Genomic DNA, 13,282 nt, shown 5'->3' on the forward strand with positions numbered 1-13,282 from the left:
GTATGTAGCCTTAGTCAGTGCCAATGGTGCCATCCTTGAATTCTCTGTTGACTGTTCTGATGAAGTCGGTGCGGGCAGAGGGGGCATCACCAATGGCAAAGGTTGTGGTACTGTGTCCTTCATAGGAATAGTTGGTGCCGTGGAGGAGGAGGCTGGTTTGTGCCTACCACTCGAGTCCTTTCCCCTGCTGGCAGAAGTCCCGGTACAGAGGGTGCCGGAAGCGCCTGGTGCCTCAAAGATACTCACACTGCCTGAGGTTGGCACTGAGGGTAGAGATCTCACCAGAGACCGTTTTTTTTAAATGGTTCTCTGTTTGGGGAGGATGTGGCCATTTTCTCAGTTTTGTGGAGGAAAGGGTACTAGCTCTGTCCACAGAGGATATGCCCTGAGAGTCCCTTGTCGAGGGTTATCTGGGGTCTCAAGTAGGCATAAGAAACTCATTTTAATGGAGAAATTCAAGTCGGAGATCTGTCTCTCCTCACTCAAGTTTTGAAAATACTGCTGTAAGCGAACTTTTGTGATATGTGCGACTCACCTAAGCAGTGAATGCATAGTGAGTGCCCATCCGAAATAGGTATTGATTCCTTGTACGAAGTGCATATTTAAAAACCTGAGGAGCCAGGCATATTTTTAACAGCCCTCGTAGTGCTAATTTGGGAGGGGCAGAATGGAGGATTTTTTTAAATTTTTTTTTTGAGGAATGAACTGTCTAACTAAGATTAACTGAAACTTAACACTAAGTGAACCAACTAATTACGACAAACTGAGGCTTACCTAAACAATCTAATGTTATCTACTTCTTTTCTAGGTTTTCTTCAACACCGCTACAGAGCTCAGTCTCAGGCTGAGGATGGTTGAGAAGGAACTGAAGGGGCTGGGTCGTATGCGCCCGACGTGAGGCGCCAATGGTGCTATGAGACAGCTATTGCGCACACGCGCCCCAACCAGGCACTGCTACTGAAGATGTCTGATCAACAGCGCCGGGACACACCAACACCTGAAGTGGAGCACCCACAGGGACAGCACTCAAAGAAGAAACATATCTCTTAAAGGATATGTCTACACTGAAATTGTGGGATGTAATTGCAGCTGGTATAGACATACCTAAACTTAGTTTTAATCTAGCTATTTTGGGTACCAGAGCAGTGAAGCTGTGGCTAGATTAAAGCTAGAGCAGGTATGTCTACTCAAGATGCAGTCACACCCCATGATTACAGCATAAATATACCCGAAGTGGCCAAATTATTTTAATTTCTTCTTTTTTGAAAAGATAGCTCTTGGTCTGAGACGCTGTTTGCTGTCAGCCTAGATAGGATTTAAAGCTAGACTTCAATAATTATCAACACACTAACTTACACACTTCTACCCCTATATAACGCTGTCCTCGGGAGCCAAAAAGAATCTTAGCGCATTATAGGTGAAACCGCGTTATATCGAACTTGCTTTGATCCACCAGAGTGCGCAGTCCCGCCCCCCCCGGAGCGCTGCTTTACCACGTTATATCCGAATTCATGTTATATCGGCTCGCGTTATATCGGGGTAGAGGTGTAATGGAAACAGTAAAAGACCACTACCTAGAATGGCACATGTATATTCCTGAAACAAACTATTTAAATGAGTCGGGCAAGCAGAATTTGGCCCCTAATTTGGAGCTTAGATAGCATATCAAAGAAACAAAGGGAAAATGTGAGAAAACACACACACTTGCACAATGAGGAGTTTGTCACTAGGTGAAGCGGTGTATCATTGTAATGGTTGCTCTAAAGACAATACTCAGTGTAAAGCTAAACTCCCCTGCAAATGGAATTTAAAACACATCACTGTTCAAAGATGTTTCTTCTTCACTAAAAGGATGTCACCATTTTGATCTATTAAGGAACTGCTGTCAGTGTCATTTACTGTTTCACTTTCCTAGAATTCACTGTGGCGTTGCCTATTCAGATAATAAATAATTAATAAAACAGACATTGAGAGATCTCAAAAACACTTTACAAAAGAACTCAGTATCATTAGTCCCATTTTACAGCTAGTGAAACTGAGGCACAGAGAGGGAAATTAGTTGCCCAAGATCACTCAGCAAAGCAGTATCAGATATTGAACCCAGGACTCCAGAATCCCAGTCCACTGCCCTATTCACTAGGTCATGCTGCCTCCCCAGTATTGCTAATCAATGATATTTTCAAGTAATCCATCTAAATGAATTAAATAATGCCATTTTATATCAACAAATCCAATTACATGATAGTCAAAATGCCTGAGTCCTGTCTGCAGTATAGTTTCCACCATTGCTACCACTACTTGTGGTGAACCAGTGTTGAATTAGGAGTCCCATTTTTGCCAGCGTAGATGCAGCCTTGCAGACAGAACCACGACTCTATTGGGAGATTAGCATAAATTAACTGACAACTCTGGGGATCTAGTTAATCTGCTTTTGGAGGGCAGCACTCATATTTACTGGTCACCAGCCCACCCTTCAAAACACTCTTCAGCTGTATAAGGAGGATCTTTTCTGGTCCGGGGCCAGTAGGCAGGAGATTTAGAGAGAGGGGAGCAACTGGGCTAGAGAAAGAAAAAGATGAGGGGAAAAAATCCACTAGAAGTGAAAATAGGGAAGAAAGATGTTAAAGAAAAGATTTTGGGGGAGGGGATGGGGGAGATCACATGAAGCAAATTAGTCTAAGGGAAAATACAGACACTAAAAAAAAAAGACTGAATAGATGCATCATGCTATAGAAGGAAAAGTGAAAGAAGAAAAAAAAGGGAGATATTAAGATTTATAATTTTTATAGAAAATATGCTTTAGACATCATTTAACATTGGTGGTTTAGCTGGTTCTAGCAACCACACAAAGTATTAATTATTTTCTATCTTTGGAAAGGAAGGGGACAAATAGCTTCTCTCTAGTTCTGACCTCTTTTGGATGGTACAGATTACCCTCCTTTTCTTTCTGAAAAGAAAAACAGGCATAGACCAGGCTGTGATTAATCAAGTCCACTCAAAGGGGTAGAGTATATTCCTTCAATGGAATAACCACTGAGTTTACAGCAGTGCTTGAGGCTACCAGCTCTATTCTAACAGGAAAATCCCTCATGCAAAATAGGAAGATAACTTTTGATACCTCTTTATGACATTACTAGGAATCAGCTATTTCCACTTCTGACGTCATCACAGCCACTACCCTTCCAAACATTTATCCTGCTCCCAAGACTTCCAATCCCAACAGGACTGGTCCTGAAGAAGGATGTTGTACAGAGAACTCACCTCTGAAGAGGTTAGGATTTTCATGACTTTATACACTTCATCTTACTAGGTGTTTTATTTCCCCCCCTAAGAATAATCTGTGCAACAGCACAAGTGAAAACAAGACCACCTTACACTGAAGAGTTTTGAAAACATTAAAGTGACTACATTTCCCAACAGACTGCAGGGTTTGTTTGTTGGGGTTTTTGTTTTTCTTACCATCAGTCACACTGATGAAGAAGGACAACCCCTCCTGGGGTCCCACTTTCAGAGGCAGTCCGATTCCAGCTTTTCTCCAGTTAAACATATCCAGGGCCTTCTCATCACCACTCACCGCTGCTTTGGCTAGCTGTACCAGGTCCCTGCAGGCAACCAAAAGGCATTTCATTTCCAGCTCCCTATTTGGCACAGAACTTCTTAATCCAGAAAAAATGGATGGGGATTCCCACTAACAAACTGTGGCAACTATTCATGATGGAGAGATCTTTCACACTCAGCTCAGCAGAGATATTGGAATCCTCAAATGTATTCAATATGATTTAATCTCTATCATGACTTAGTATTATTTCCTGCTTATAGAAGGATATTCAGGGGGGTTCCCAGTATACATCTCCCCCTTATCCGTTGTTTTGCATAACGTCGCTCATCAATAGGAGAATGTGTTCCGATTCACGTCGTTCCCACACAGCCGTAGTTTGCAGTACTACAGTACTATACTATAAGTTGCAAACGACGGATATGCGGATCAGGAGCAATCTGAATTGGAACACGTTCCCCTATTGATGAGCGACATATGCAACACATATGCATAGCCACGGGTGGGCTGCGGCCCACTCACTTAACATCCAGCCCCCCGCCCCCCCCAATCCCAACTGTGTTCCCACCACAGCGCTTTCCCCACACTGCCCGGCTGGTGCTCCAGCCAGAGAGCAGGGTCAGAGCGTGGGGACTTGCCAACCTCTGGAGCTCCAGCCATGGAGTGCGGTCGGGGGTTTGCCTTGCTCCGCTCGCCCGGCCCTCCTGACAGAGAGTGGGGTCGGAGCACAGGGGCTTCCAAGCCCCCGACCCCCATTCCCTGGCCAGAGCGGGGCAAGCCCCTGCACCCCAACCCTGCTCTCCAGCTGGAGTGCCAGGCAAGCATAGCAGGGCAAGCCCTGAGCACCAGGGGAGCGGGTGGGGTTGCACACATTTTTACAGGGCTCCCCATTTTCCGGGAGTTCCTGGCCAGAGCGTTTATTCCCCCCACCCCTGCAAGGCCGGCTGGAGGAGGGGGAGAGGCAGCCTGATCGCTCCTAACCCTCCGCTCCCGTCATTGCATGCCCACCCAAGTGTCCCCTCCTGTCTACACCACTGGTGTTACAAGCGGGTCCCCAATACAAGTCATTTCGGTATCCATCACCCTTTTCAAGAATGCAACCCCAATCTATACTGGGGACCCACTGTACATTTAAAATCATTGTATTTAGTATAAATCACATCTGTTAACATGATCACAGGCAGTCGTGCTGCCAGTCCTCTGAAATATCAACATTATTGCTTGCTGGAGTTGTGAGAGCTAGCAGCAACGGGGAAGAGAGGAAGGGGACCTGGATCCTTGCAGAGGAAAGGGAGTCAGCAGCAGGAGCTGGAAGAAGGACCTGGAACCAAAGGAAAGGCACAGAGATACCAATGGGAAAAAGAGCTTAGAAGAGTGCCGATTGGTGCGGGGGAAAGGGGGGAGAGAGAAGAGAGATGATAGTTGGAAGAAAAGAAAAGGAGAAAAGCCTGGAACCATACATGCACATGAGGAAGCTGGCAGGGGAATGCGTTCAAAAGGGTGTCTGAATCTGGGGAGGAGGAAGATCTGGGACCAGAGGATGAGGAAGAAGTCAGCAGGGAAGGGTGTTGGAAACAAGCCAGAAGGTGCGTGCAGTGGGATGGCAGTTGGGGGAGAAACTAGAGACTAGGCAGAAGAAGGGTGGTCTGAGAGCTAGGCTGGGAGATAGGAGGATCTGGTTGTAGGAGAGAGAGTAAGGGGCACTCATAGTGGGGTGATATAGGAGGCAGCAGGTAATTGTGCTTTGCATCTAAGGCAGATAAGCACTACTGATGGCTGGAGCAGTTAGGAGCAGCCACAAGGTGTGTGTGTTTGGATTTCCATGGGAACACTGTGCAACAAACCTAATAATAAGAAATCCCCATCCCTAAAGAGAGAGACATAGTCTAGAAGAGTTCCGACTGGGGAATTTTCACTTACTCGCCAGGAGATGGAGGCCGAAAGATACAGTGAGAAAGATATTTTCCATACTCATGTTTCAATAAAGGGGGGCCCTGCACTCGACCCCGCTGGTCCAGTCTCCATAGAACCAGGACTCCAAGCTGGAAGAATTGCAAAAAAGATAGACCTTCCTCACAAACAGATAATAATAGGAGACAAACTACTCAATGGACATTAAATAATCACTTCAGGCAATATCTTTTTCTGATAACCTGGTATTTTTCTCTTATTTAGTACCTTTCATCTTTATTTTTTAATATGTAGGTAAGATTATCCCCCTTTCCGAGGTGGCAGAGACTTCAAGTGACTTTTTAAATGGTGGCATTTCATTATTTATTTAAAATGAAGCTGTTTGGAAAAGTGCCTAAATTACTTCCATTCTTAATGAAAAGGACATTGCTAAGTCTGGCAGGCCTAAAATTGGACCAACCTTGTTTTGTTCTGCACATATGCACCAAGACACATGCATTCATCATACCCCATATACCCTTTTTCTTCCTTGTGAGCAGTCAGGTTACTAAAACTAACAAGAATCCAGCTCTAGAACTCTTGTTAGTTTCAATCCACTGCCTATTTTCAAGGCCAAGCAGGCAAGCAAAGCAAAAGCACACATGATCAGGGAAACACAGAGTCATTATTTATGGATTTCCCAGCACAGAAGAGAGAATTTTAGAAATGTTGCAACACTTTAAAAAAAAAATCAGGGTGAGTGTATAGTGAGGACTGATTCATTTTTAGGATCAGAAAGAAATTTTAAAATGACATTCTTAGAAGTTGAGAGAACCATAAGAGAAGTTAAAGAAGAAAAACACTCATTAGGTCATTAGTTATGTAGTCCACATCACAGGAGTCAATGCAAAATTGTTCCTCAGAGCCCATTTTCTAGCATTTCATCCAGTCTAGTTTTAAGTGTCTCAACCAATGGGCCTTCATTATTTCTCTTGAGAGACTGTTCCACAGTCTAATAGAGCTCACTGTCAAGTAGTTTTTTTTTTCTGATATTCAGCCTAAACTTTCCCTTTAATTCCCATTATACCTGCTTGCTCCACCCAAAACCATATTTCACTCTTCTTGGCATTTTTCACCTCGTCAAATATTTGAAGACTGCTAGCATGTTTTATTATGAGCTTATATTATAAGCTTGTGAAGCTTGAAATCTCCCATTCTGAAACCAGTTTACTGCCAACATTATGTAGCCATTTGAAATACAGAGCTTTTATTTACTCTCTTCTCTGTCCAAACAACATACAATTGCTTCTACCTCTCCCCCTTGCCCCCAGGCCATGCATATCAAATAAGTAACACCACTTATGGCTCTCCTTCCTTCTAGAAAAGAAGTGTCCAAAAGTGAATGCATGTTCACAAGCACTATACATGTGTGTATGATAACAAAACAGTGATCCAATTGCGCAAGCTGCATGAACTCAGTAACATGCTGCCCACAGCACCTCTCCAGTCCCATAAATATTTAAATCACAGGAACATCAAAATCTAATTAACTAATTTAAATCAAATGCTTGCCATTGCAAGATTTAACAATGACAAAGTTGTTGGGCCCTAATTCTGACACAGCCTTCTGAAGATATGCATTTTAACAAAACATACCCCTTTATCAGAGAAAATATATTAGCTTCTAAACAAGAGAGCCAACAGTTGATAAACAAAATAAGTCTGAGTTGCTGGTTCTGTTTCAACCAAGAATACAGGCAGACATAATGATTCAAGTACAGGTATTGTGCTGAACCTCAGACCCTGGGCCCAGTTTTTGCAAATTGGCAAAGAGTTGAAATTGAGAAGAATTCTGCAGTCTGAAGCACTCCAGTTTTGGATACCTATCAATTTCAACCCTCTGCTGAGTGGAAAAATGAAGCAAACAGAGAAGCAGAGGAACAATGTAGCATGACATGTACATTCACAATCCCCAAAAGCTGACTTATGATACCAGCTTTGCAGCTGGAATTTTAAGATTATTTATTATTTCTATTATGGTAGTACCTGGCGTGCCCAGTTGCAATTGGGGGCCCACTCTGCTAGGCAATGAACAAAAACAGAATAAAAACGTATAATTTAAACTGCAATCTCATTTCATTAAGACAAATTACAGTGAAGGGTTGTAACAATGCTGGTTCTGGTGGGACCCAACTGAGAGTACCAATTCAGGACAAATTGCTTAAAGCAGGGCAATTACAGCCCAAGCTGAAGTTCCTTTACTATTAAGGCAAACCAAACCAGCCAAACAGAGAGGACTTCGGTTTTATCCCACTGGCTTACCATAAGTCATACAAGCAATTCCCTTAGACACTCCAGTTTCCCAGTATCACCACCAGTGCCATTCGTTATGGGGTTGAATGGCTATGAAAACCAATATCCCAGTGAACGAAAAAAGGTTTTCACAATCCCAAAGGACCAGGCCACAGACCCAGGTCAATATACAAATTAGACCTTACCCACAAATCACATGGTTGCCAATTCTTTAGAATCTAAAATCTAAAGGTTTACACATACAGTAATAGCAAAGTTCTTGATTCAGGCTTATAGCAGTGATAGAATAAACTGCAGGTTCAAATCAAATCTCTGGAGTACATCCACAGCTGGGATGGGTCATTCAGTCCTTTGTTCAGAGTTTCAGTTTGTAGCAAAGTCTCTCCAGAAGTAAAAAGCAGGACTGAAGAGAAGATGAGGCATAAGCCTTTTAGTCTCCTCCAAGTGTAAGAACACTTCTTTCATAGAATATCAGGGTTGGAAGGGACCTCAGGAGGTCATCTAGTCCAACCCCCTGCTCAAAGCAGGACCAAGCCCCAGACAGATTTTTGCCCCAGATCCCTAAATGGCCCCCTCAAGGATTGAACTCACAAGCCTGGGTTTAGCAGGCCAATGCTCAAACCACTGAGCTATCCCTCCTCTTACTGTGGAAAATTACAGCAAAAATGGAATTTGGGATCACATGGGCAAGTCACATGTCCATGCATGACTTAGTTCTTTACAGGCAGCAGCCATTGCTATCTTGACCATCCCCAGGTAGACTTCTTATGTGGATTGGAGTCTTCCAAGATCCCTTGTCTTGGCATCTGAAGAAGTGAGGTTCTTACCCACGAAAGCTTATGCTCCCAATACTTCTGTTAGTCTTAAAGGTGCCACAGGACCCTCTGTTGCTTGTCAGTTAAGTGTTTCTTGATTGGGCACTTAATTTGCAAATTCCTTTCTCAAGAAGCTGACCAAATGCTTTACTAAGGCCTCGGCTACACTTGCAAGTTGTAGCGCTGTAAAGCCGCCCCCAGCACTGTAACTCACTTCCCATCCACACTGGCAAGGCATTTGCAGCGCTGTATCTCCGTGGTTGCAGTGCTGCATGTACTCCATGTCCCCGAGAGGAATAGCGTGTATTGCGCTGCTGTGCCAGTGTGGCCGCCCAATGCGCTATGACTGGTCTCCAGAAGTATTCGGCAGTATCCCACAATGCCTGTTCTAGCCACTCTGGTCATTAGTTCACCAACCATGTGACCCACCCTTTACATTCCCCGGGGATTTGAAAAATCCCCTTCCTGTTTGCTCAGCCCGGCGTGGCGTGGAGTGCTATCAGCGAATCTTTCCAGGTGACCATGCCTCCACGTGCCAAACGAGCCCCAGCATGGAGCAATGGTGAGTTGCTGGACCTCATCAGTGTTTCAGGGGAGGAAGCTGTCCAGTCCCAGCTGCGCTCCAGCCATAGGAATTACGATACCTTCGGGAAGGTATCCAAGGACATGATGGAAAGGGGCCATGACCAGGACGCTCTGCAGTGCAGGATTAAAGTGAAGGAGCTGCGGAGTGTCTACTGCAAAGCCCGCGACGCAAACGGCCGTTCGGGTGCTCCCCCCGCGACCAGCCGATTCTACAAAGAGTTGGATGCGATACTTGGGGTTAACCCCACCTCCACTCCGAGCACCACCACGGACACTTCAGAGCCGGTGGGGGGGGGGGAAGGAGGAGGAAAATGGGAATGAGGGTGGTTGGCTGGATGGAGACACCCCAGAATCCCTGGAGCCATGCAGCCAGGAGCTCTTCTCCAGCCAGGAGGAAGGTAGCCAGTCGCAGCGGCCGGTATTTGGTGGAGGACAAACAGAAGAGCAGGTTCCCAGTAAGGAATTTTTTTGGTGCGGGCTCTTTGGGAGAGGAGGGTTAGGCATGCATGTCTAGATGCGGAATAGTGCATTGATGTGGTTTATCACATCGCGGTAATCGGCCTCGGTAATCTCCTCGAATGTCTCATCCAGAACGTGTACAATGCGCTTGCGCAGGTTTATCGGGAGAGCCACCGTGGTCCTTGTCCCAGCCAGACTAAGGTGTCCGCACCACTGTGCCGCGAGGGGCGGGGGGACCATTGCTGCACACAGGCAAGCTGCATATGGGCCAGGGCGGAAGCCGCATTGCAGTAGAAGACCCTCCCTTGCTTCCCAGGTCACCCTCAGCAGCGAAATATCGTTCAGGACAAACTCCTGTGGAAAATGTTGGACAGTGTTCAGTGTAGGTGCCCCCTGCAGCTGTTGGCTCCCCTCAAGGCACAGAAACCCAGAGGACAGTGCAGCCCTGAAACAATCAGTCCCCCTTACTCACCATTTTGAGGCTCCCATAGGATATGTGTGCTCTGTTTCGGACAGGAAAATTATGCTATTGTGTAGACTGTGTGTGTTTTCTACTCCTTAAGTGCGGGGGGGAATCATTACTCTGTCTGGTATAAACAATGCTGCCTCTGTTAAATGTTGCATTTTGCCTATACAGCTGCATCAACCTTGAGACCTCAGCCGTCCCTCTTATTGCCTGCTCAGAGACTGCAAAGACTCAGGAAGAGACCGCGAAAAAGCAAAGATGACATGCTGCAAGAAGTGATGGGGCAATCTATTAAAGAGAATGAGAAAGCACAGAACTGGAGGAAAACGCAGCGCACCAGCAGCAAAGCATGGAGCACTGGAAGCAAAGCACGCATCGGCTCATAAGCATCGTGGAACACCAAGCAGACACTATCCAGGAGCTCGTAGCCATGCAGAAGGAGCAATACCGCAAGCGCAAACGCCACATCCCCCCTACAGCCCTTGTCCCAAAACTCTTTCCGTTGTGCCCCACTGTCACCTCCAACCCACTTTCCCCAACTTCTGTGTTCTTCACACCATCAGCTGCCTCCAACACCAGTATCGTCACCACCCAGCCCTGAAAACCACGACCCTTACCCTCTGCACACAACCCCCATCACCATGCAGTATAGCTATCCTGAAGTGCAGCACTTACTGCACAGCACACCAGACAGGAAATACACGAATCTGTGATTGTACCGTTCCCCACTCCACCCCCTTGTTTCTTTTCAATAAATGGATTTTTTGGCTTTGAAAACATTCTTTATTATTGCATAAAGTAAAAGACTCCTTAGCCCAGGAAATAAACAGGCACTGCAAGTCTGCTTAGCAAACACTGAATCCTAAAGATTGGAACTACTGCACTTCACTCCCGTGCAGGGCACCAGATATCACTGCTGGTTTTCAGCCTCAAATTGCTCCCTCAAGGCATCCCTAATCCTTGCAGCCTCGCGCTGGGCCCCTCTAATAGCCCTGCACTCTGGCTGTGCAAATTCAGCCTCCAGGCGTTCAACCTCGGAGGTCCATGCCTGAGTGAAGCTTTCACCCTTCCCTTCACAAATATTATGGAGGGCACAGCACGCGGATATAACCACGGGGATGCTGTTTTCGGCCAAGTCCAGCTTCCCATACAGAGATCACCAGCAGCCCTTTAAACGGCCAAAGGCACACTTCACAGTCATTCAGCACCGGCTCAGCCCGTAGTTGAACCGTTCCTTGCTGCTGTCAAGGCTCCCTGTGTAGGGTTTCATGAGCCACGGCATTAACGGGTAAGCGGGATCTCCAAGGATCACAATGGGCATTTCAACTTCCCCTACCATGATCTTCCACTCTGGGAAAAAAGTCCTGGCCTGCATGTTCCTCAGCAGCCAAGTGTTCCGAAAGATGCGTGCGTCATGCACCTTTCCGGGCCAGCCTGTGTTAATGTCAATGAAACGCCCACGGTGATCCACAAGCGCCTGGAGAACCATAGAGAAATACCCCTTCCGATTAACGTACTCGGATCCTAGGTGGGGTGGTGCCAGAATAGGAATGTGCGTCCCATCTATCGCCCCTCCAGAGTTAGGGAACCCCATTTGTGCAAAGTCATCCACTATTTCCTACACGTTACCCAGCGTCACGGTTCTTCTGAGTAGGATGAGATTAATGGCCCTGCAAACTTGCATCAACACGATTCCAACGGTTGACTTTTCCACTCCAAACTGGTTTGTGACTAACCAGTAGCTGTCTGGAGTTGCCAGTTTCCAGACTGCAGAAGCCACCCGCTTCTCCACTGGCAGGGCAGCTCTCAATCTCGTGTCCTTGCGCCGCAGGGTGGGGGCAAGCTCCTCACACAGTCCCATGAAAGTGGCTTTTCTCATCCGAAAGTTCTGCAGCCATTGCTCATCATCCCAGACTTCCATGATGATGTGATCCCACTACTCGGTGCTTGTTTCCCAAGCACAAAAGCGGCATTCCACTGTGCTGAGCATGTCCGTGAATGCCACAAGCAATTTCGTGTCATCCGCGTTACGCAGCTCGATAGCATCATCAGACTCCTCACCCTCACTGTCACTTTGGATCTTAAGGAATAGTTCAACAGCCAAACGTGACATGCTGGTGAGATAAGTCAGCATACGCCTCAGCAGTTTGGGCTCCATTTCCCGCAGACAACAGATCGCGCTGCACAGAAACTGTAGAAAAATGGCACCAAAGGTGGATGGAAACCAAGGGATTTCTGGGATGCGAAGCGATGCATCATGGGGCGTTGGGACAGGAACCAGAATGCCCCGCACCCACGCCCGCTTCCCACAACCCACGGCGCCAGAATGGGAAGAGGTGCTCTGTGGGATAGCTGCCCATAATGCACCGCTCCAATGGCACAGCAAATGCGGCCACGACAGTGCGCTGGGCAGCTGTCAGTGTGGACAGACTGCAGTGCTTTCCCTACTCAGCTGTACGAAGTCAGGTTTAACTCACAGCACTGTACATCTGCAAGTGTAGCCAAGGCCCAAGGCTACTTTAGAATCAAAACACATTGATATACAAGTACATAGCCAATATTCATAACTTCAACTACAAAAATGATATACACATACAGATAGCATAATTATAATCAACAAATCATAATCTTTCTATAGACACCTTACACAATAACCTTTGTACAATGTTTGCTGCGAATATAACACAGTGGTTGCAACAATGATCTATACGGTCACAGGTTATGTCAGTAACGTCACAAGGGTTATTAGTATTTATTCTTTTTTCTTTAATATACTGTAAGTGAATTTAGTCGTCATGAAAATGAAAGATTAGTAGTACTTGTATGAAGCATAGCACAGCACTTCCACATAGCTCTTCCAACGCATCTCACCTAAGGTCCGGCATATAGCATGATTCTGAAGCCACAAAAGTGACCATATAATTCTCCTCTTATCTTTACGTTATCAGAATCTAAGCTTTAATTTTTAAAAACAAAATCAATACCTTTTGCATGCTTTTCATTGAAAATATTATCCAAATGTTTACCAATGCAGTGGTGTCTGTTCAAGTGTACAGAGAACCCAAAACAGTAGCTGTAAAACTGTGGCTCTCAAATGGTGTCTGTGGACCACTGGTGGCTCAGAGTTCTGGCTGGTGGTGTCTGCTAAGTGAAAACATCACATGTTGCTGGTTCTACTTTCTTTTTTCCACGCCCAAC

General features: G+C 45.9%; 1 protein-coding gene across 5 annotated transcripts in view; it reads right to left on the reverse strand.

The window, feature by feature from the left end:
* The window catches only part of IFT140 (intraflagellar transport 140), a 247,720-nt gene that overhangs the window by 199,056 nt on the left and 35,382 nt on the right, over positions 1–13,282 (reverse strand). For 4 of the 5 annotated variants that reach the window (XM_034784204.1, XM_034784203.1, XM_034784206.1 and 1 more), the window contains exons 4-5: positions 5,477–5,598; positions 3,460–3,602 (exon numbers count right to left, since the gene is read on the reverse strand). In XM_034784204.1, coding sequence (XP_034640095.1) covers positions 3,460–3,602; positions 5,477–5,598 — 265 coding nt within the window. Of the gene's footprint in view, positions 1–2,911; positions 2,948–3,459; positions 3,603–5,476; positions 5,599–13,282 lie in introns of those variants that run through there. The other variant, XM_034784207.1, reaches the window with a different exon arrangement.

The sequence above is a fragment of the Trachemys scripta genome, chromosome 10 (assembly GCF_013100865.1).
Source record: "Trachemys scripta elegans isolate TJP31775 chromosome 10, CAS_Tse_1.0, whole genome shotgun sequence".
In the NCBI taxonomy this organism is placed as follows: domain Eukaryota; kingdom Metazoa; phylum Chordata; order Testudines; family Emydidae; genus Trachemys; species Trachemys scripta.